We start from the raw sequence: 23,081 nt of genomic DNA, 5'->3' as shown, positions 1-23,081 counted from the left end.
AGCTTATGATTTTGGGACAGGGGTGATTCCTGAGTACTTGTAACAAGCTTGTAACTAGCTAGAAATATGGTTCAGCTGCAAAATACTGTATTGTAAGTGAAGGGATTCTACGGGCACTACCTGGAAGGGAGTTGTCTCTTCTTACATTAGATGACTGCTGAAGGTACTACTCTGGGCTTCCTACGCTGATGGTGGAGAGCAGCTCACTGCTGGGCTGTGACTCCTCTGACAATAGATTGCTGCTGCCTGCTGGGAGGAGTTGTGCCCCATGCTCTATCAACAATAAAGAATGACAACACTGCCAGCCTCTGTATCATTAGTCTGATCCTACCGACATGATCTCCACATCAGTTTGCAAATACTGTCCTTTTCCTTTTTTCCCAGGATCTGTACAGCATAAGCACAGCAATTTGAAACTAATTGAAACTCATTTTTATTTTGTAGCTTGTAGACCGAGAGCCACTTGTGTGTCACCTGGACCTTCTAGAACCACTTCCTGCTGGCCCAGAAGAGCTTCCTGATGAGTTTTTTGAAGTCACAGTGGATGATGTGCGGAAACGCTTGGCACAGCTGCAGAGTGAGAGGCAAGTTCCCTTCCTGCTGCCTACTTGAGACTGCTCAATTTGCTTTTGTTGAGCAGAGTGACACTGTGCGCCTATAGCTGGCTGTGATCTGGGGGTAAAGGGTTGTAGATAAGTTTCTGGGTGTGGAATTAATAAATTAATGATCAGCACTGCAAATCTCTGCCTTTTATGCCATTTGAGTTTAAGGGCTATGTCCTGTTGCTGTGATAGGACCTATGTTTTTGTGTGAATCAGTTGGGCACTTGTGCATGAGATAATGTTTTCACGTAGATGCTGAAATTTCCATCACGAAATGTCTGTGGGTCTGGCGTGGGGATAAGTTTATCTGAGAACCTCAGGCAAATTAGGGTGGGCCCCCACTGAGAAAGGATTAGAAGAAAAATTCCTTCCTGTGTTCTGCTTTTCAGGGAGTTACTCAAAGCCACTTAACACCCCACTACATTTTATTTCTTTCCTTCCCTGTTCTGAAAGAGAAGCTACTGGCTTTGTAATGAGATGTGCTCTTGCTAGAGGCCCAAACTGGCAGTGAGCTCATGCTATCTGTTTTGAACTGACTTTACATTAACTTAATTAGGAATGAAATGAATAGAAATTGTAACTTTTGATGGCCAAATATATGAATACAATAATCCAGTTTCATAGGAATAACTCTCAGTGACTACAGTAGTAACTAGGAGCATTTTCAGCCATTAAGAAACACCTCATATTTTAACAGGAAAGACCAACTTTGAGACATTACTTAAATAGAAATAGAGCGAAATCAAATTTAGTCACATGAGAATATTTGGAACATATGCAAAGAAGGGGAAGAAGTGTAAGAAGCTGGACTAACTATGCATCTCACTATTCAAGTAGCTTGCTGTCAAATTTTCATGATTTTACTCTTATTCCACTTCTGAGCTTGATAAACTAGCCTCTCCATCACAACAGCAATTTGCTGTCTGTTTTTTCCTGAAGAAATCAATTTTGTGAATGTATTTAATTTCAAGTGGGTCATAACATTCTTTTAAACATTACAAGCATTCTCTGAGACTATGACACAGCCTGCGTCCCACTCTAACCAAGTCTGAGTTGAACTTCTTACTTAGAGCTGCTTTTTTTCCCCAAAGGCTGTTGAAATCCACATGAAATCACAGATTGGCCTGCAAATTCTGCCATTTGTAGGTCTAGAATATTTAGTAGTACAAATGTAGGATCGTTTGGTTGGGGTTATTGGAATACAGCACCCTTAAAAAAAAAAAAAAAAAGGAAAGACCTAATTTCCAAATTCGCTGATGCTTGTCATGCATTTGCCCCTCACAGACAAGGGTAAAAGTAAAAGCAAGTTACACATGAATCTGATACCAGTTGGCTTCTGATCTCAGCTAGTGAATCTTACCAAAATCTGGCTGCACACAGTGCAGTATTTTAAATGCAATTAGAATTTATTTCTGACTTTGTGAAGAGTTGGGAATTTGTGTGGATCAGCATTTGGTACACAAAAAGGGAATGGAGCTGGCACTTCCAGAGCATCTTGGGATATGCTGTACCAGCTGACAGTCTGGGCATGCTTGGTTAAGTCTATACTTCTTTTGTTCAGCAGCTATTCCCAAGATACTTCAAATTGTATGGGCGTAAGAGATTAACTTGCAAATGGTTGTGCAGAATTACAAGGTCAAATATTTCACCACAATCTAGCCTCGTAAATTGATTGTTCAGAATTAAGTGTGAACAAGGAAGAAGGACTAAAGCTGAGCATGGAATCTGTTTGGTCTAAGCTTATTTCTTCACTTACAGGAAAATATGTAATTGTTTTCTTGAATTCATTGTTTCATCTTAAGTTTTGTTTTCACCCACTACTCCTTTTAAGACATCAGTCTGCAGTGCCAGTTCTCAAATGATCTGAAACTTCTCTTTTTGTTTACCTGTTGCTAACTAATACCCATTAATTTCTTGTGCTAGCATTGTTTTACAGCTTCAGTAGCTCTTCTTGCTCCCTGGAGTAATTACATCCAATTTAGGCTCTGTTTTACTGGATTAATAATTCCATCTCTTCTTGGGTAGTGTAAGCAAACATTCCTATGCTTTTCTTAATAACTTCTCTGGCATCTGCTCTAGCGAACTTATATTTAAATTTGTACATTAACATTATATAGTATTGTTGCTGATGCTCAGTAGTTCTATATATGAGATTCTGGGATAGGAACCATAGAAGGTTGGGAAAATGCTTAGAGGGAGACACGAACAGTTGAGCATTCTCATCAACCCTGCTGGTTACAGAAATGACAGCTTGTCTTCCTCCCATGTATCTAGGAAACACCTGGAAGAAGCTCCACTGATGACAAAATCCTTGAGGGAGGCTCAGCTGAAGGAAAAGTTAGAGCGTTACCCAAAGGTAGCCTTTGTTCTTTTCCAGTCCCTCTGGCTAGTCCAGGCTCGGAGGTTGAGTAACTTTGGGAATCAATTGTGATAACAAGACCTTGAGGTACTTACAGGAAGACTTTTCAGATTTCTGTCCCTGTTCGTTGCTTGTGGGACTTGCGCAACAGTTGCGCCACATAAAATCAGCTGTCCTGTAGTGACATGGGTGGGGGCAGGCAATATATCTCCTTTGATTTCGTTCCAGATATTTCAAAACACTTATGTTGTGCACACATGAATGAATAATGAGAAAATGAACATTTGATGAAAAAATGAACATGAGCCGGCTGCAGTGTGCGCTCGCAGCCCACAAAGCCAACCATATCCTGGGCTGCATCAAAAGGAGCGTGACCAGCAGGTCAAAGGAGATGATCCTGCCCCTCTACTCTGCTCTCATGAGACCTCACTTGGAGCATTGTGTGCAGTTCTGGTGTCCTCAACATAAAAAGGACATGGAACTGTTGGAACAAGTCCAGAGGAGGCCACGAGGTTGATCAGGGGACTGGAGCACCTCCCATATGGAGACAGGCTGAGAAAGTTGGGGCTGTTCAGCCTGGAGAAGAGAAGGCTGCGTGGAGACCTCAGAGCAGCCTTCCAGTATCTGAAGGGGGCCTGTAAGGACGCTGGGGAGGGACTCTTCTTTAGGGACTGTAGTGATAGAACAAGGGGTAATGGGTTCAAACTTAAACAGAGGAGGTTTAGATTGGATATAAGGAAGAAATTCTTTACTGTAAGGGTGGTGAGGCTCTGGAATGGGTTGTCCAAGGAAGTTGTGAACGCTCCATCCCTGGTGGTGTTCAAGGCCAGGTTGGACAGAGAGCCTTGGGTGACATGGTTTAGTGTGGGGTGTCCCTGCCCATGGCAGGGGGGTTGCAACTAGATGGTCTTAAGGTCTTTTCCAACCCTAACTGTTCTATGATTCTATGAATGACTGAGCTTTCTGATTTGCCTCTCCTCTGTAGACTTACATTTTGAAAGTATCTGATTGCAAGCTAAATAATAAGATGTTTCAGATTGGAGATATCTTACTCCATAAATGCAATCCTAATGCAGTTTTTGTCTTTGGTTACTTACTGCAAAGCAGTAAGAGATTAAGTTCCCAAGTTAAGGATTTTCTGACCAGTGCTGGAAATAGAATGGTAAGAATTACTTCAGACATATGACAGGAGGATTCCTGCTGCTATGGACACTTCAGGATACTGATAACACTGTCTGTACCTGTCCGTGTGTAACTTTCTACTTTGTGCATCACTTAGCACAGGACGCTCCTACTCTGTGAGTCAGTTCTGCTGCATTGTACATCATGCTGTTGCTATAGATCAACTGTCTTACAGCCTTTGAAAGACAGATAGCCCATGTTCTCTGGGGAGCTACCAGTGTGCTGTTCTACTCCTGTAATGGAAATATCTCAAATCTCCCAATTTAAAAACAACGGAACAACCTACCAGCCAAAACCTCCAAACGCCCGCCTTGCTCACAAATTCTAAGCCAAGGAGAGATGTTACAGAACAGCCATAATAATTCACCTGATGTGCTTTGCCTTTGATGTAGGTGGTGCTGAGAGTCCGTTTTCCAGACCATTATGTTCTACAGGGGTTCTTCCATCCTAGTGAAACTGGTAAGAGCAGTCTCCAGTCTGTGTATCTGCAGCTGACGTCCCATCACTGATCAGCTGCGTGATAGAAGAGCATGGCTCTGGGCTGATCTTTCTGCTGTCCAGGGAAGTAATACTGCTCTGAAAAAGCAGCAGTAACTGATTACACTGTCCTTACAGGGCCCCTGAATGGGATGAGGAGTCTGGAGAAATTAACTTAGCTAAGGGGAGTTTATTTCCAGGACTACTTGGCTGAGACTGTCAGCCTACTTGATGGCAAAATACTTGCAGTCAGGAAACTGTCCCCCTTGATATCCCATTGCTTGTGTCCAAATGGTGTGTTACTGAGATGAGTTTGGACACTTCCTCTATGAAACCAGCACCACCCCCTTGTCCCAGTCTGAAATAAAGTCCCAAACCAGGAAGAAGAAAAAGAAGCTTTACCTACTGTAATAATGGGATGAACCTTTCTGCCTCTATCAGTTCACAAAAGGTGGCCAGACCATACACCAAGTAGCTCTTCCTATTGCAGTGGAGATCCCCTCATTCTCTGCTGGCATTGATGCTTGCCCACAGTGAGGGGTGTTGTTTTTAGTACTTTTGTATGGAACAAGAACTAATAATTAGTTACCAGAGTCTCACCTGGCTGGGCTCTGCAGCAGCTGCTGTTGGATTTCCTAGGAGAACTTCACTGGCATCCTTAAATTTTGCCTAGGAAGCAACCAGTACAGCTTTGTTTGGGAGGTTTTGGGGGTTTTTAGTTGTTTTTTTTCTTTTTGTTCAAGATATTTGTAGTAGTAAAAGTGTTCTTTCAAGGAAAAGGCAATCAGCAGCCGTTGTAGAGGCCAGTTTCTGCTATTACAGGGTATTCTTTTTGCCCTGCATCTGAAGAAGCAAACCTAGTTCAGCAAACCTTTCTTTCTTTTTTCCACAGTTGGCATTTTGAGAGCCTTTGTAAGAAGCCATCTTGCAGATGCAGAGTTGCCGTTTTACTTGTGTGAGTGTGCTGTTGGTAATATTTGGCATTACTTTACAAAGCTTATTCCTAGCTGTGGTGCATATGGGATCTTTTGATGCCTCGAGGCACCTGGGGAAGAATTTCTTCCCTGATTACAGTCTCAGAGTGCAAAAATGTAACCTGCTCACTCAGGCACGTTGTGCTTCTGCCTAGCAAGAAGCCTGTGTGGGCAGTGTGAATGCGTCACTGCTTTAATAAGCAGCAATCCCTCCCATAGCTGCTGTATTTATTGTTTTGCTTCTTGGGTGGTCCTGTTTTGTAACTTGTTTTTTAACTTCAGTTATTGCACCTCCCAGAACCATCTTGAATGATGAAAGTTTGACGCTCTTGGAGGTAAGCACTCAACCTGTGTGTTTCTCTGTGACTTGCTTCTCCTCTTCACCCTGCCATGTGCTTTAGTTACCTTGAAACAAAGCTGTATCATGTTGTGATCTCTGTAGGCTTCTGCTTAGCCAGGGCTAAGGGAACCAGGTGTTTTGGAGCACAAGCTCCTCACCAGAAGAGGTCCACCTTGTGCAACAGTATGCACTGGCATATTGTGTCAGAGTTGGGGGGGTCACATTGTTTCATACAAATGCTATTACCTTGTGGATTCTGAACTGTATTTAACCTTGAAACATTATTACAAGAGTTGAGCTAAGGTAAGGTTGCTGTATCTTAGTTGGATACAGCAAACTTACCTTAGTTAGGGCTTGGTATAGTATACTTACATACTAACTTAGTATACTTATATATATATAACAGTATACTCAGTTGTATCTTAGTATAGTAAGAGATGGGAGGCAGGATTTGGATGGATAACTTTTCAATTTCTGTAGCAGGAGTTAGAGGCCATATTAGACAAAAATCTGACCTTTTTGTTAATTGTTAATCACTGTGAGAATTTATTTTAAGCCACCTCGTAATGGAGGAACATGTAGTCTCTGTGTGTAACTCTTCTCCAAGGCTGAAATTCTGGTTTAAACATCCGGATTCTTGAAGGTTTTTTGCAAATATCAAATAAGGTGGACTTCAAGTCTCTGGCCAGAGACCCTTGGATGTGTAATCACACATGTGTTAAGAGACTGATGGGGTAATTTTGGCCAGTGACTTTGCCCCCAGCCTCACCCTTTTCAAATGTGCTGTTATTCAGAACAACATGGAGTTTGTAAAGAGGCACTGGAGATGGCTGCAGGGGAGAGGGCCAGGCAGATCGCAGTGAGATGCTTCCCGAGGAAGGGGTGGGGCAGGAGAGGGACAGAGAAAGCATTTGTCAGGCAGCATGGTGAATCAGGTAGGGATTAGCATGCCTCTGAAGTTGTTTTTAATGGAGCTTTCCAAATTCCACAACTTCCTGACCAAGTCATTTGAAAGAGATACACGTGCAGTTGCTTTTAGACTACTGAATATTCAGGAAAGCAAAGTGTGGATCTCTGTGTTCACAGTGGGAAGTGTCTCCCCTGCCTAATACCATGCTAAGACTTCCTTCCTGAAATTTGAAGTTTTGGGAGTGGTTTTGTTGATGCTGGAGTTCCTTGTATTGTCACCATGCCTGTGACAGGCTTAGCTTCCTAGGGAGCCTGGAGCCTCTTGGGGATCTCAGCCCTCTTTGGTTCTGTGGCTCAGGAATTGCTGTGCAGCTGCTTTTGGCCTCCATCCAGCTTCACAGCCCAAGGGCTCTCTGCTTTTACCAGCCTCCCTATGCTCTACTTGACCATAGCCTCTGTTTGAATGGGCAGTGCATGGATGTGCTCCCACCAACAGGAATGGGACTATGGTTGTGTTGATAAGACAATGTCATTGTGGGTGGGGAGAACAACAATTTTTCTTTTCAAAGCCATTTTGTATATTTTAATTAATAATGAAAATGCCAGTGGAAAGCACTTTGTATCTTTGAGCCAGGAGATTCTGCCATTCGAACATGAAGGCAGTTCTCTAGCTTCCTCTGATTTCAGCCATCTCACCCACATCTGCCACCCAAAACACTGTCTCAAGGCACACATGGTAACCATGATGGGAAAAGCAAAGGACAAATCTTGTGTTCAGATTCTGAGAAATCCCATGAAAGGGAAGCTGTTGTGGCTGCACTGCTAATGATGCATTTGGAAAACTTTAGAGAAACAGCAGATAATGAAAAATGGTCTGCACTCATTAGCAGTTCTGAGGCAAAGGAAGCAGCTCAAGAGGTGGGACTAGCACAGCCTGCTCTGATACACCACACTACTCACAGCCTTCTTCTGTCTCAGTCTCTTCTTTTGGTCCTAAGCTGTCATGTCTGAGCCCATCCCTCACCTAGAGTTCATTTACGTGTTTTCTAACATGCTCTTTGGATGCTTATTTCACCTTTCCAAAGCATGCTCTCTCTGCATCTCTCACCAACAGAGGTTTCCTGCATGAAATGTTTTTTTTTTTTCTGTCTTTTTCTAAGATTTGGCTGGGATGTGTTTCTGTATTTCCTGCCTTAGCCTTAAGACTTGTGCCCCTACAAAATATCCGATGTTCTTTTCAGTGTCTCTATAGGAAGTGATGTTGTCCCCCACACAATATGCTATATTTTCCTCTAGAATCTCATGGATTTCAAGTTTTGACACTATTTATTTTTCCTTTAAGATGGGCTTTCCTTTTTGTTTTGTGAAGTACATCCTAGATGCTGAAGACTCACAATCTGCCTCTGTAATCAACCTTTATCCTATTCTCAGTTCATTTTCTATTGGATCTTTTGTTGCTCCTTTGAATTCAAGGTATTACCTTTCTGATGCAGGTTTCTTCCATTGTTTCTGTCACTGGTGGGAAATACCCTGTCTGCTCACTTGCCTGTCCTTACTACCTTGAGATCTCCTGTGACTGTTCTCTTCCTCTTCTTTTTTAGTTAGCTTCTAAATCCTTTGCAGACCATACTCATTTCACAAGGAAGAGGGTGTGTCTCTGCCTTTTCAATGAACTTGAATGCAGCACCTTCTTTGCTGACCTGTATGTGCCTCCTATTCATCCAGCCTCTGATGCTGTCTCCAGTCCTTGTTAGTCCTTAGCTTTGGTCTGTCTTCTAAATAAAGTTCAAAATCTGCTCACCTATATTTACTCCTTGCCCCCTCCCCCACCCCAATACTGTTCTTTTCTCTTTTTCAGCAGACATCTAATGTTTCTCTGGATGTCTTCTGAAACATAACTTGTTCAGTGAAACACCACAGAAATAATTACGTGTCCCTGTCTTTGAAACCTTATGGCAGGAGTTGTGCTTTATTTGCTGTGTTAAAGCCTTTGTTCTGTACCTGGCACTGTTACTTGTGCTTATTACACTCATGGCAAGTTCCCAGTTTCCTAGTTGTGGCATGTAGTGTGGAATTCATTCCTTGCAGCAGCTCACCAAGACATACACGTGTTACATTAGTGCTCTGTAGAGACCTGGAGGTGTCTTTCAGACTTTCAGTCTTTCAGATTCCTTTAGAAATCACAACCTGATGGACAACCTGGTCAGTTTTCCTGTCAAGCATCCTCCATGTGTGGTGTCTGTCCTGAGGCTGAAGTGTTTGTGGTGTTGCACGGCAGAGGTGCGAAGTTGATGTTAGGACAGAACTGACTGTCCAAGGTACAGCTGGACATTCTCCTGCAAATTGACTGGTTTAAGGAATAATTTTTCTTTTTTCCCACTTCCTCTGTGTGAACACAGAACAACGACAGCATCTGATTGAGACAAAGGGTGGCAAATCCAAACTTGATTTAAGAATTATTTTTTTCCATGCAACATGTAATCCCAGTGCAGTCTGACTAAACTGTGTATAGAAAGTGCTTGTGTTGAGAATCTGGGTATGCTTGAAGAAAAGTGGATTTTTTAAACATAATCTAAGAGTACAGAATCATTAAAATTATTTGTAAAATGTGCAAAGACAAACCTTGTGCTTCACATTTGTTAGGGATTGTAACTTGACATTTTGAGAGGTTACTAAGTTTCCCCATGGTTGCATGACTTGGCATTTTCTTCTTAGCCACCTGGTTCAGTGTAGGTAAACGCAGTGATGCATGTGCTGGGAAAAATAATTTGAACTTCATCTGCATCTTGGTGACCTGTTGGGTTGATTCTCATTGCCATGGAGCAAGGTGATGAATCATCAGCTCATCACTGAATAGTCAAAATTGGAATGACCTGCTTTCCAAACCCAAAGTATTCAGAACAAAGTAGATAGCAAAATGAAGAACATTGCTGGATGAAACCAGGGTTTGCTTGCATCTTGAATAATATTTGCAGATCTGGTCTCATCTTAAAAAGGAACGGGGAAGGATGCAGTAGAGGAAATGGGGATCATCAGAGGTGTGGAATGGTTCCTGCATAGAGAAAGACTGAGTAGGCTAAGGCTTGTCAGTCTGCAGAAGTTGTGATTGGGAAAGAAACGACATATCAAGGAGAAGCTGGAAGGGGTTTATTTCTTGCTCTGTCCAGGACAGGAGTGAGTGGCATCAAGGGGATAGAAGAACATAGTTGTTCATGCAACAGAAAACCAAGGTGTAGAATTTCTTGTCACAGAGTGCTACATACTACAAGTATATACTGGTTCCAGAGAAATTTGGGCAAGTGGAAGGAAGATATCTACTGCAAGTCTCTCTTGAGCCTCTCTTGAACCATGTCAGGAAGCTTCTGAACTGAAAATCGTTGCTAGCTAATAGGGGAAAGTATCACATAGAATCAGAGAGCAGGGATACTTCCCTGTGCGTGTGTTTGTTTGGGGTTGTTTTGGTTGCTGTTGGAGACAGGATACTGGCTGGACTGAATGAACTTGTACACTTGTTCTTAACATCCTTGTGTACTGCTGGAAGCGGGCTACTTTTGCAACTTACCTGACCCAATAGCACTTCCTGTATTGACTCAACTACCCTATAGATTGCATGGTAATGGACTAATACATATGAAATGACACACAAAATTTCAGCTTTGTGAAAGTAAAGCTTTTGCTCACACACATCACTTAGCTCTACAAGAGTTGGCTGATGCAGTTATGCCAATGGTCCCAAGCAAACCTTTCCTCCAGGGGACCTTGCTAAAGTTCATAGTGACTTTAAAGAACTCACTTTATTGATTTTTCTTTCGCCTTCTGCAGTTAAGTATATAAACTGTGCAAAGTTTCTGCTCGTGGTGCAACTTGTTGCCTTAGTCCATTTGGTGCAGAAGCCTCAGATGGTTGGAAATGTGTATGCCGCTATAGGCATTCACCTATATTCACCTATGCACATTCACTGTGAGATTTCAAAATGTTCTTGATTTCAAAGGCTTATCATCAGAATTAGGAAAACCCACCCAGTTCATCAGAGCTGACTTGCAAAATAGAGTTCATGGTGCCAAGGAGCAGGACAGCATTGTTGTAATTGAGCTGTTCTTTAAAAATATCAAATTCTGTTCAGGGAGACTTTAGCCTTGGCTGTGGGGCCCTGGACACTGGAAATGAGTGCATGATTTGACCCAAATGCTTGAGGCTGGCAACACTGCTCCAATGAGGTGAGCAGAGTAAAGGTTTAGCAATAAGGGAAGATGTGTCACTAGACTGGCAAGAAACAGCAGGGGAATTATTTTGTTAAGAGGAGCAGAGAAATTCATGTATGTCCAGGATGAGGTGGGAGAAGGCTGCAAAGGACTGAGGCAACTTGGAAGGATAAAATGGGATGAAGAGAGGGAGGGGAAATAAATGCTGTGCCTGGATGGGGTTGGGTTCTACAGTCTGTTTAGAGCTTGAGATTTTGGGGGCAGTGGCCCCTGTGCAGCTGGAATGTGTGCTGGGGGCCAGGCAGATGAGCATGTGTGAAAGGAGTTGTTTGATGCAGCTGGGTGTAAAAAGGACATTATGTAAAGTGAGTTTGCAGATTGGAAGAGCTGTGTTTAGTGCCAGTGACCATGCAGCATTCTGTCCCTTGCCTGGGGCCTTTCGTCCCTTTCAGGTCATGTCCTGTTATGGCAAGAATGATTCTGTGTGTTTATAAACATTTTATTTGGATGAAGCATCAAACAGGAAAAAAACAATTCCTGCCAGGAGCTTGTCATACCATTGTGGTTACCTTACTGCTTGTCAGAGACCACAGGGCTCTGACTTGGGAGGATAGTGCCTTATCCCAGTTTAGGTTGGCTGGTTTTGGGTCAAGCTTTGCTCTCTGTTAACGGTGTAAATCCTTTTTCATCTCTAACTTCTGCCAGTGAAGGGCCTGTGCCGTAATGTCTTCTGCTCGGATAGGCTTTCCCTCTGCTGCGGCAGATCCGAGTGCTTGGCAGGGGCTGAAGGGGCCTTTCTTCTCAGGGAAGAAATGGGTGCGGAAGTTGCTCTGGCTTTCATGTCCCTGGCAGCTGTGTTATTGTTGGATGCCCTTTTTGTGGGTGGCTGTTGCTAATCAGGCTGCTTTGCCTGAGCCTCAGCACTCCAGGAGAAATGACAGTGGGGCAGAGCAGGAGCAAGAGAGGTGACATTTCTGGTATTGGGCCAGACGGGGCAGTGCTGGGGGACAGGCCTTGCTCACCCTTCTCACTTGCTCTCTAGTGTTGCCTTCCAAACCATGAACTCTTCAGTGGGAGGAGGAGTTAGTGCTGGTTAGCGCACAACCTCGCTGCAGGGCTGCGGTGCTGGTGCTGTGCTGGGTGGTGTTGGGGTCTGCATGGGTGAGGGCTTCACTCCTTTCAGGCATCGTGTGGTCTGTGGAAGGGAAATCTTTGTGCTTCAGTCAGAGCTCCCTTTCTGGTCCGGTTTTGCAAAGGCAGTCATAGGGCAGATTGCACTGAATCTAAGTATGTGAGCGATAACTGTGAGCCATAATTGAAGTTGTATGAACCTTAGAATTCCTGTTCCTGACTTCCAGATGCAGGTTTGTCCTTACCCTGCCCCAGGAGTGCTGCTCCTTTTTTTTAATTTATGTGGGTTTTTTTGCTTTTGCTCTTGGGGACTTGTTAAATTCCTGTTCTCCAAATACAGTGCTTAAGCTCTTGAGAGTAATGAGAACTAGTTAAGAAAACCAAAGAGTAAGAGGTTGGCTTGTGGCTTCTGCACAGTCCATCCTTGGTTTTCTGGGTTGCTTCTTCTCAAAATACATGACTCTGTCATGTCTAAGCACAAGTGGGCCACTGTTGTTATTTTTAAGTAAAGCTATGGCAGAGAAACATCCAATTATTTATTCCCTTCAGTTTAGTCATAGGCTAATTAATTGCCTTCTGTTTTCTCCTTTGAGAAATGCCTTGGTACATGGAGAATTCTAATGGCATCCTTCAAGGTTATGGAATTCTCTTGAGGAATTTCAGAAGGATTTTCTAGAAACTTACGGTCTTTGCTGAGACAGAGGCAGAGCCTGCTTGAGCCCAGGCACAGTGTCCTGGACACTGGTCACTGCCAGCCTGGCTGTTTCAGCAGCTTACTGTCAAGGAGCCTGTATGATTCCTGAGGGTATCACTGCTAGGGTAGAAGGCAGAGTTGCTTCTGTGATATGACTGGGGCTTGGCTGTTTGGGATTGTTTGTCCAGTGTCAGACATGAATCATGGACTTGTGCCTGGCTTTCCCAGTCCTAACTTAGCAGTAGGCTGTCCTGCACTCTGCAGATGGCCTTGGTACAGGCTGTGAGAACAAGTGATGGTGTCCGAGGCAGCAGTGTGAGCACATTTGAGCATTCAGTATTTGGACATGACTGAAATTTGTGCTGTAGCTAATAGCAGGAGTCACTGCAGATGGTGGAGTACCATATTATCAGCACTTCTGCTCTCTTTCCGCCCTCTCACTCCATTCACACTGGTAAGATTGGAACCACATTCATTAAATTTGATGACTTCCCATGAAGGGAGAACCTTTACGCTGCAAGCAAAACCGGGGAAAAAGACAAATATTGTCAACTTGTTTGCCAAGATACTTGGGCTGAGAAAGCTGTCTGAAGTGGATTCTCCCAAAATATGTGTGTATTTACAATATGGTGAGCTCACAGATTGGCAGCAACATGAAGTTTTTTGAACCCATAAAGACTTCAAGGCATTGCTTTGATTTTTTGTTATTGCTGTTTTTGCTGGCTGCCTTATCCTCATGTCCCTTGAAGTGTTTTATAATTTTCTGCTCTCTAGAACTGATCAACTGCAGGCATCCCTGTTGTAGCACTTGGCATTGGGTTCCATATAACTCTTGTTGCTTGTTCGTGTTTTTCTAGGCTAGCCAAGCTTTTCAGAGTTGTTTCTTAGCTTCTTTCTCCTTCCAGAAATGCACTTGTGGAGTGCACATCCGGGGCGGGTTAGTGGAAAAAATCATTGATTGCTGTGTTAATGCTAGGAAAGAGTTAGTAGAAGGTAAGAATACCAGCCACTGGAAAAGTGAAGGCAGCAAAGAGGGCAGGAGGCCATCATCCATCTTCAGAGGAGCTGAAGGAATCACAGGCTTACACATAAATATTTAGATTTTCTAATCAGATCTTAGAGCACGCTGAGTGTTTCCTCTGGCGTGTACCATGGGGCAGACATCCAGAGGAGCTGTTTGTTCTTTTTTTTGCCTTTGGTTCTGTTTCCATATCCTGTTTGTTAATGCCAGCTTGGGCAATAAGTCTGTCTGGCTTGCTTGTCCAGTGAAGCCGACTACGAACTGAGCAGTGTGAAGCCTTCTCTGCTTCTGGCATGAGTCTGAATGCAACTTCAGAAAAAATTACTTCATCAGAGTTAGTCTGTTGGAGGTATTTCTAGCAGCAGCAAAGAAAATTGCAATTAATAGTGAAATCCATCCAGCCCAGAGGGTGGCATTCACCTTCCTGTGTGCAGTCTTGGCCCTTTGCTTACTCATTCAGGATTTTCTCATCTGGCCAGATTTTGGTAGCTTGTCTGGTGCAGTCTGTTTTGCTCACTGTCCATCCTTGCCCCGATGCTGACTTCCAGCAAGGCACTTCCACCCCAGTGAGGGCCTTCTATAGGGCCGAGTGTTGGAGTGGTGATTCTGCCCAAATGTCCTCTCCTGCTGTCAGCTGTGAAGGCCAGCTCTTCCTGAGCTCAACTCAAGGGCTCAATTAATGCTCTTTATACCTGGACTCCTTCAGGAGCCTTCTCAGAATAGTGCTTTTAATCTTATCTTTGCCTTATGAATGTTGAAGGTCCCTTGCTCTAGCTGAGTCAGACCTCTTCCATATTGGCTGCAAAATATCCATCTTTGGCAGTTGCAGTCCACATTGAGCGGCTTTGTTCCCAGGTTATAAGCAGCAGCCACTTAGTCAGTTTGCCCCTTTCACCATGACTGGAGTGTTTATTTCTGTTTCAGCGATGCTTTGCAGTCTTGCTGGAGAAGCTTTTGATCCACCGGCTTTCCAGTTGAATTTTCCAAGAGCTAGTTTATGTGTTTGGGGTGTGTGTACTATGCAGTATTTCATGTTGGTAGCTTGGGTTTCTCCTTCCATACGCGTGTTCCTTTGAAGTGCTTATTTTCTTTTAACATCAAACTAACAGCAGACCTGTGGCACTCTAATCTTTTCAGATCATGTTAACGGAAAGAATGCTTCTCACTGGCAGCTGCGAGTTCCTCTTAGACAGCAGTCTCTGCCTGGTCTGAAAGCATCGCTCTGTCAACAAGCAGAGTAACTGCATGATAGGGATGGATGTGTTTTGCGACGCTGTGTTCTAGGGGTTTTTGAATGTGTATGTCTGGAGGCACCTGGTGAAGGAGGAAGTGTTGAGATGTTATTTGGGGAGGGTCTGCCTGAAATCTTTTCTGTGCCCTAGAGAACAAGTTACCAAGATGTGCAGTAAAACAAAGCAGCAATGTTCCTTTTCTGTATTGCAGATGGATTCACAGGGAAATGTTCTAGTGTAGATATTTTTATCACGGAATGCAAGATGCAGTAGCCCCAGTACCACCCTGCAGCCAGGGTGCCCTGCATTCCTAAACCACGCTCACCACTGTGGTGTCTGATCAGCTGTGCCTGGCTGGGTTGAAGTAAAGCTCAGAGTTACTTGGCTACATGGTTTTAGACTAAATGTGGCTTTATGAGAAGCAGGCTGGTCTTCAGGTTTCTGAAATGGAAAGCTCTCATTTAAGCTTCTGTGACTGTAAGTAATGCAGTGATGCTGTGTTATTCAGACCTTTAAAACCTGAGGAGTTGGTTGGTTTGGAATGGTACTCCTTGAATGGGGAGGACAGTAAACAGGACATTGGCTTTCTCGACTTCTTGTGACTTTCTGATCTCTTCAGAAGGAAGCTGTCCTGTGATTAAGGCCTTGGATAGGACTCTGGAGACTTACACACTTAGTTCTCATTTCTGCTACTTGCCATCCTGTGTGACCTTAAGTTATTTAATGTCTCAGTTTCTCATCTGTACCAAAAAAACCTCAACTAACAAACCGAAAAAACCCCCCAAAACCCAACAAACCAAAATAAAATCCCAAACCCTCATGCTTTCTTACATTTTTATGTATATTGCATGTTGCTGCTCATTACATGAATATAATTGCACAAACACCATTTTCACTTGGGTTTCTAGATGCTGTTGCAATCAAATTAATAATCAAACTGTATTTTGTAAATATGCCTTGCACAGTGTGATTTGGACATTGTAATTCAATAGATTAAGGTAATCTATTTTCCCAGTCAGAGTGGCATTGTATCTTTGGCTGGAAATCAAAGCAGAAAAAAAGAGAAATGATGGATATTTGAGTATAGTAACTAGCTGTTGACTCATTCGTACTGTAGTAACTCTTCATGTACAACTGAATGGAGATTTTTGAATAGTTGTTTCAAACAGCCTACGATCTCTTGCTCAATCTGACAGTCTCAGGGTGACTCTAAGAGATTACTACGTGTTTATGCACAGGTTTGGATAAGAATCCTGTGCCAGTTAAGAGCTGCAGAGTTGTAGAAACATGGAGGTATGCATTACAACAACTACAAATGAGGGAATACCACCTCACTTGAGAATATAGTTTTCAGGTAATGATCTGCCCAGAATTTGATCCTTGCATCCTTAGCAGTGTTAGAGAATACTAAAGGCTCCAGCTTTGGGTTTGTATATTTTCCTGGACTGCAGCTAGTAAAGCCCTTCTCATCTTTATGCCAAGACATAATGGGATCATTCCACTGGCTCAAATACTTTTTAGTTACAAACCCCCTCAGACAGCGTTATGTCCTGCCAGGGCCTGGCTGAATCCTGAGGAGATTAGTAAGATGTAGCTACCTGCCTTCTGTGCTGCACCCTCAGGAAGTGCTGAAATGGGGATGGTACCGGAGAATCCTGCCCAAAGGAAACTAGGTAAAGGGTTGGATGAATGAGCCAATCGTCTGTCTGAAGTGAAGAACTTATTGGATGTAGATTTGGCAAGAGGGGACTCTGTGTTGGCTGACCCCTAGGAAAGGATGGGGATGCAGGGAAAGGAGCCATGGGAAGGATTCTGTATAGTTGGGAGCTGCTGTCAGGTTCCTTTAAGTTTCTTTCAATTAAAAGATTTTGAACTGAAACGTCTGGACTGATGTGCTGCCAGCAGTGGGAAATGGTTGTGGACATGGATCCTGAAACTTAGAACTATGGTTATTTGTGAACCTGTGAGTAAATAGGGTAGAATTTTATATTGGGGCACATTCTATGTGTTTGTGTGGTTGAGTGTGTCTGTCTAGCTCTTGGTCTGGGTTTCTCACTCTTTTTCTTTTTGTGCCTTATGCAGGCCCTGCCATGAATTTTCTCTGACCCCTTGGGGCCATTCCTACATGAAGCTTTGATGTGTGTGCCCAGAGCTTGATTGACAAGGAAGTTTTGGTGGCGGCAGCAAGAGAAAAGGGCAGGGCTTTGAACTAAAGGGCTTTGAGCTCTGAGATGCTGTGCTTACTTATCTCCCTCAGAATGTTAATTATTTACCAAGATAATTGGTCAGGAGGGGAAAAAAAGAGAGGGGAGGTTATTAAAAAATTCCAACACTGACACGCTACAAAACCCTCATTTTCCAACTTGCAGCTGGCATGAAAAGGATGTTGTGTGTAAGAGGGCTTCAGTGTATGTATGTGTGTGGGGGGGAGCTTTTTAAGGCACCCATTTCCTAAATAGAGGGATCCCTTCAGACGAATGCAGCGGAAACATCAAAGCTCTTGCAAGAGTTTTCTCTGGGGTTTCTAAACCGTGTCTGGTACTTTTTAATTAACAAAGTTTATGGCGAGCCGTCTCTGTGGCTGGAGCAGCACCCCCGGCCCTGCTGTCCGAGGAGTGAAATGGTCAAAAACCTAATAAATAATGATTTCTGCTAAGATGGCAGTTCAAGGATGTGGAGATGCCTGGCTGCTGTAGCAGGAGCTGAGACTTGGAGTAGACTGATGGATATCTCCTGCTTCCCTTTAACATGATGTAGGCCATGCTGTATGTGGAAGTCTACAGCCTTTGGTTAATGTCGGAGTTTGTAATACCATATACACATTTGAAGGCTGTAGTCAGGAAGATAGGTGACAGTGTTTCATTTTGCCTCTGGTTAACACAGTTTTTTAGTCTAAGTATTAGGTAGCAATCCACAGATGAATGCACAGAACCGTTGAGTTCTGGTAATTGGTGCGCTGGATCAGGTCCAAGGACCCTTATTACAGTATCCTGACTGTGCTGATGGTGGCAACAGAGGCTCAAGAAAACTCAAGAGCAGGCAGCCTGCCCTGCACAATTCCTACGTATGCATTAATGATATGAAGAGGGGCAGTTGCTTGCTTTTATCTGTTTCTTTATTTATTGGATCAAGGTGAGAAATACAGTGTTATTGTATTGTGTATGTTGAACATAATTCAGATTTTGTATTGAATTGTTCAGTATATATTTATGCAGAGGTAGTTGAGTAAAGCTACTGAGCCACGATGTAAGGGGCTGACTGTGGAAAGCAATGAACGTGCAGTCCTGCAGTTATCTGGGTCGCTCAATGAGCTCAGTGGATGAAAAAATGTTTGAATATGGCAGAATTATTCTGACAAGTAGGAACTTGGAATTCAGGCTGGATTTATAAAAGGGTAGACTGTAGCCTGGGAAGCTGTGAAAACTGGACAAATTCCAATTAGAGACAGGGTGTAAATGTAATAGTATCATCTAGAGTAGATTTCTGAGGGCATAGCTTGATTTTCCTTCTCTTACTATGTCACTCAGGTCCTGGAAGATTTTTAATCATATTCATGTTGTCTGCTCAGCAGTGGAAAATGTGGGTGAAATATAATGGCCTGAGATACAGAGACTGAGGAGGACAAATGGCAGGTCATCAGTCCCATGAGCACATGCTGTACACCCGTGTGTAGAAGAATAGATCATGTCTTATGATCTCTCCCTGAGCACCTTGTGCTCTACACACGTTGAGCCTTTTCCAAATTATAGATGGCTCAGTGCTCTCAGCTTGAACTCTGAATTTGTCTGTAGCCGTCTAACCTGTCTCTAATGTTCACAGTGACCTGTGAAAGTGTGTACAGTCAGTGATATCTTCTCTTCCCCTTTTGCTGCAGGCTAAACTCTTTCCAACTGCTGTCATTCATTTTGGATCTGAGGAGTGCAGGGGTGAGTAAATTTCCTCTCTTGTTCAGCTGTATAGCTCCTGTAGTAGATCCTGAAGAATTACATCCTTATGTTTAACGTTCTTCTGATAGAAGATAATGCAGTCATTGTGAGTGCTGGTAAATGTTCCTGTTTGGAATGGCTTAAGCTCTCCAAACTAGCTTGGTCAGTTAGCTTTATCATACATGTAAACACAGCACCTTTCCTATGAGATTTGTTAGGCTGTGGAGTGGACATTGTCTGCTGTGGAGACAAGAAGGATAGAAAAACAAGTCTGTAGAAGGAAATTCTGCTGTTCAAAATGTTAACTAGACAGATGACACTGAAAGACTTTTACAGACCTCCTGTTGTAATGGACTGGCTGTAGATGGGTGAACAGATTTGAATCTTTGATTCTTTGATACCTCCATGTTATGCTTAGCATCTTTTTCTCCCAGATTTCATCTCCCAGATTAAAGCTCTGGCTCCACAGAAAAGTTTGAGATGCAGTGAGCACTGAAAGAAAATGTCAAGATCTTGAGGTCTGAGGAAATGGGAACCTCAACTTGTGAAAGAGACTGTCATAGTTTAGAAGTGTCCAGTATCAGCTGGGGGAAAGTGATGGAGATTTACTGTAGTATACAGCAGGTATTTTCTGAGCTGAGAGCTATGTGATTCTGTAGTGATTGAAGTCTCTCTTGTTACCAAACAAGTGTTTGGGTTTCATTTTTAAACAGACTGTTACCTGAAGTCAGACCTACTGAGCTCTGCTGTTTCCCCTTCTGCAGCTGATGTATTAGTAGCCAGGTACGTTGTAACTGAATAGAGTTGTAAATGGGTATTTCGGGAATGTGAAGCATGAAATGAGCCCATCTTAATACAAAGAAATGTGCTCTGAAGATACTAGGACTTCATTTTCGCCTGAAACAGCCATACTGGCATACTTGACTTCATAGCTTTGTGAGTCTGTCTTTGCAAAGTAGGATTTCAGTGACTATATCAAGTAAATTCTTTTATGATGAAAAAGAACCTTTTCAGTCTGACTTCAAAAGTTTAAAGGTGGTGGTGGTACAAGGAGCTATTACGAAAAGATTAAGCTTAATTCTGTTTGCTTGGTTTTTTTCCTCAGATGTTTGTCCAAATCATTAGTTCCTTCTGCTTCATCTTTACAATCAACAATTCCATCCCTGTCTGAACCAGAAGTGGGACGAGACAAAAAGACCAATGAGCAGCCAGAGCCAGCAAGTGTGCGTGAAGCTCCACTGGTGCTGAGGAGGGCCCCTGGGAAAATACCCAAATGGCTGAAGCTGCCAGGTATCATGAAATCAGAGGAGAGTTCTTCTCATTCTTCCTTTGCTGTTAGAATCTGGTTTAGTACTTTTCTCTTTATTTTTTGAGTTGGTCTTTCTGTTTTCAATCTTCCCTGCACAACAGTAGTGGTTTTGCAGTTAAGGTTGCAGCCAAGTTTCCATTAAGAATTTTTATTGCAGAAAACTGCAACTTTGATTTTAGTCTCAGAACCAATAACTTATATGTAGTTTTTATGTGGCAATTTATACAAAATATGAAGGATTCCCGAATTAAACAATGGGCAGTGTTTTGGTGCAGTGGCAAAGGAGGGGGAAGGAAGAGAGTCAATCCTGTTAATGTCAATAAAACTAGGAAGAACTGTATGGAATTCCCTGTCTAGTAGTGCCAAATGTTAACTTCCTGAATGAGAATTTTAGAGTTTGATTCTGGAAGATACTGTGGGGCCATCAACTCCAGCAAGCACAGTGTGAGGTGTGAAATGATTGCTGGAAGGCTGCAGACAGTAGGTTGGTGTCTTTTCCTGCTGTGTGTTGTCTGCTTTAGACTGGTGCTGGAATACTGATGCAGATCATGTGGGAAACTGTATCCTTACCATTTCTTATTTTCAGTATACTTGAAGCATTCCACTTAAGAGTAGAACTTTCTTTCCCAAGTAAAGATGATCTGGATAAAGTACAAAATAACATCTCACCTGTGCAGGTTTACCTATTAATATCTGGTATGAAAGGTTAGTAACATGCTCCAACATGCATGTTAATAACATGTAGAATGAAGTTCCCTGATCTGAACTTTATGATGCATTCACCATTCCATCTCCTGTAGAAGCACTCCTATGTACTACCCAACTGTTGCCCGAGTACAGCAGTTTATAGAACCCTTAGCAAACAGACAGCATCACAGACTGTTTTGGGTTGGAAGGGACCTTGAAGCTCATCCAGTTCCAACCCTCTGCCACTGGCAGGGACACCTTCCACTAGAGCAGGTTGCTCCAAGCCCCTTCCAGCCTGGCCTGATCATGTTATTGAGAAACAATACAGTGCAAATTACCCAGTTAAGTGTTTTAATGCTCTTATGTTTGTTTTGTAGGTGGAAAGAGATGAAACATTCTGGGCTGCTGGATCAGCTTCAGCTGTGCCTCTTCCCTGAGGAAATTACTCAGAATGTGTAAGAAATTGTTGGTGACCCTGAAGAGATCTAATCTGTATGAACATTAGTAATAAATAGAAAATTGCTATTTCAGATGGCAGTTGTACCATTTGGAGGAGTGGAAGGCCTTTGTAGTCTTCATACCACAGAAGCAAGGTTGAAGTTTTAAGGCTTCTTTTGCATGCAAATAATATGAATAGAGAATTAAGAGGTAAATAATTCCTATATACTATCTGTGAAGGTCTTTGTCTTTATGCGTATTTTTAAATCTTCCCAGTTCTACCTTCAGACATAACTTGAGTCAAGCTGCCTGAATTCTAGCAGCAAGATACAATCCCATTCAGTTTTACCTATAGTTAAGTGCTGTCTAGAATAAGACCTCTCTGCTTCTTGCTGGCTGGTATTAGTGCTGCTGATAATTCTGGGTATAGATGGCTGGAAAGTGAGCAGAGAGGAAGTACTTGGGTACTTCCAACAGTTCAGATAGGCTTTTCATGTGAACCTCTTCTGCTGCACTCCTGTTGTTTTCAGTTGCCAGAATCTTGTTAACAAAGAACACAGGTATCTGTTAATGGAATAAAAAGTGATGGGGAAAAAAACGTTCAGTAAAAGGGTCTCCTCATGTGACACTCGATCTATGGACTTCCATGGTCTGAGTGTTTCTCAGCAGAGTTGCTGTTCTCTGCAGTGCTATTCAGGTACAGGAGGAAGCACTAGTCCAGATCTTTGCCTCCTGCAGATGTTGTTTGGAGCTTAATACTGTTGGTTAGAATTACACTTACACTGGAGGTGAACTGTGTAGTGCCAGAGTAGCAAGGATGCTGTATTTTATTTGAAGTCATCTCCATGGATCAGTGATCCATATTGAGAGGCTGTGGTTCCATGTTACGGTAATATGTTTTCCATTTTCCCTGCCATAGACAATTGTTCTCTGAACTACGTGTGCATCTGCACAATTTGTAAATGTAATAAAGCAGAGTGGCCATAGGAGGCCTTTTTGTCGGTCTCTTTGATAATGTGTTTCTTCCCCCAGTACTCAGTTCCTCTGTCAGCTCGCAGGAACCTGCTCCATTTTCAATGGGCCTGTCATGCCTCATTCCCTTCCTCCTCCTTTTTTTTTTTTTTCCCAGCAAAGCAAACTGGAGCTTTGTACCATCTGAATGAACTTCAAAGTGGCTAGAAAGGGCACCCAGGGTTCCTGGCACTTGTCATTGTCTCCCAGCTTGGCCAACATTTCCCTTCAGGTCTAATTACTTCCAAATGCTCCCAGATGCTTTGAAGAAACTCAGAGGGAGGGGGAGGCATGAAAGAAAGGTGGAAGATGAAGAAGGAGGCTCAAAGGGGAGGGAGCAAAATGCTTTAGCAAAAAATGTTGATTGATGTCTTCTGTGACACCCAAACATAAACAGGGAATGTGTGCGGCCGCTGGCAGCAGGGAATGCAAGAGCACTGTGTACAGCTGCTACTCTAAATCCTTCCTGTGGAAAGCAAGACCTTCTGGTGCTCGACAGGCTATAAAAGACATACTGCAGCAAACCAAAAATACTGAAATAACGCTTAAGGTTTACTACTTCAGTGAACTACGTGTGGGCTGAGCCT

The 23,081-nt window shown here is 43.0% G+C and overlaps 1 protein-coding gene across 5 annotated transcripts in view; it reads left to right on the top strand.

Annotated features, from left to right (window-relative positions):
- Positions 1 to 22,601, top strand: part of ASPSCR1 (ASPSCR1 tether for SLC2A4, UBX domain containing) — a 38,602-nt gene extending 16,001 nt beyond the window's left edge. For 3 of the 5 annotated variants that reach the window (XM_080629356.1, XM_080629359.1, XM_080629357.1), the window contains 9 exons: positions 445 to 584; positions 2,877 to 2,958; positions 4,536 to 4,602; positions 5,513 to 5,575; positions 5,877 to 5,929; positions 18,998 to 19,049; positions 19,763 to 19,832; positions 20,155 to 20,339; positions 21,423 to 22,601. In XM_080629356.1, the coding sequence (XP_080485482.1) occupies positions 445 to 584; positions 2,877 to 2,958; positions 4,536 to 4,602; positions 5,513 to 5,575; positions 5,877 to 5,929; positions 18,998 to 19,049; positions 19,763 to 19,832; positions 20,155 to 20,339; positions 21,423 to 21,436 (726 nt within the window). In that variant the 3' untranslated portion in view covers positions 21,437 to 22,601. Of the gene's footprint in view, positions 1 to 444; positions 585 to 2,876; positions 2,959 to 4,535; positions 4,603 to 5,512; positions 5,576 to 5,876; positions 5,930 to 18,997; positions 19,050 to 19,483; positions 19,674 to 19,738; positions 19,833 to 20,154; positions 20,340 to 21,422 lie in introns of those variants that run through there. The other 2 variants (XR_013957997.1, XM_080629358.1) reach the window with 2 other exon arrangements.
- The last annotated feature ends 480 nt before the right edge of the window (positions 22,602 to 23,081 follow it).

Source organism: Psittacula echo, assembly GCF_963264785.1.
Source record: "Psittacula echo genome assembly, chromosome: 14".
Taxonomy (NCBI): Eukaryota; Metazoa; Chordata; class Aves; order Psittaciformes; family Psittacidae; genus Psittacula; species Psittacula echo.
Note: the sequence above shows the minus strand (reverse complement) of the source record. Positions and strands in the feature narration are given on the sequence as shown.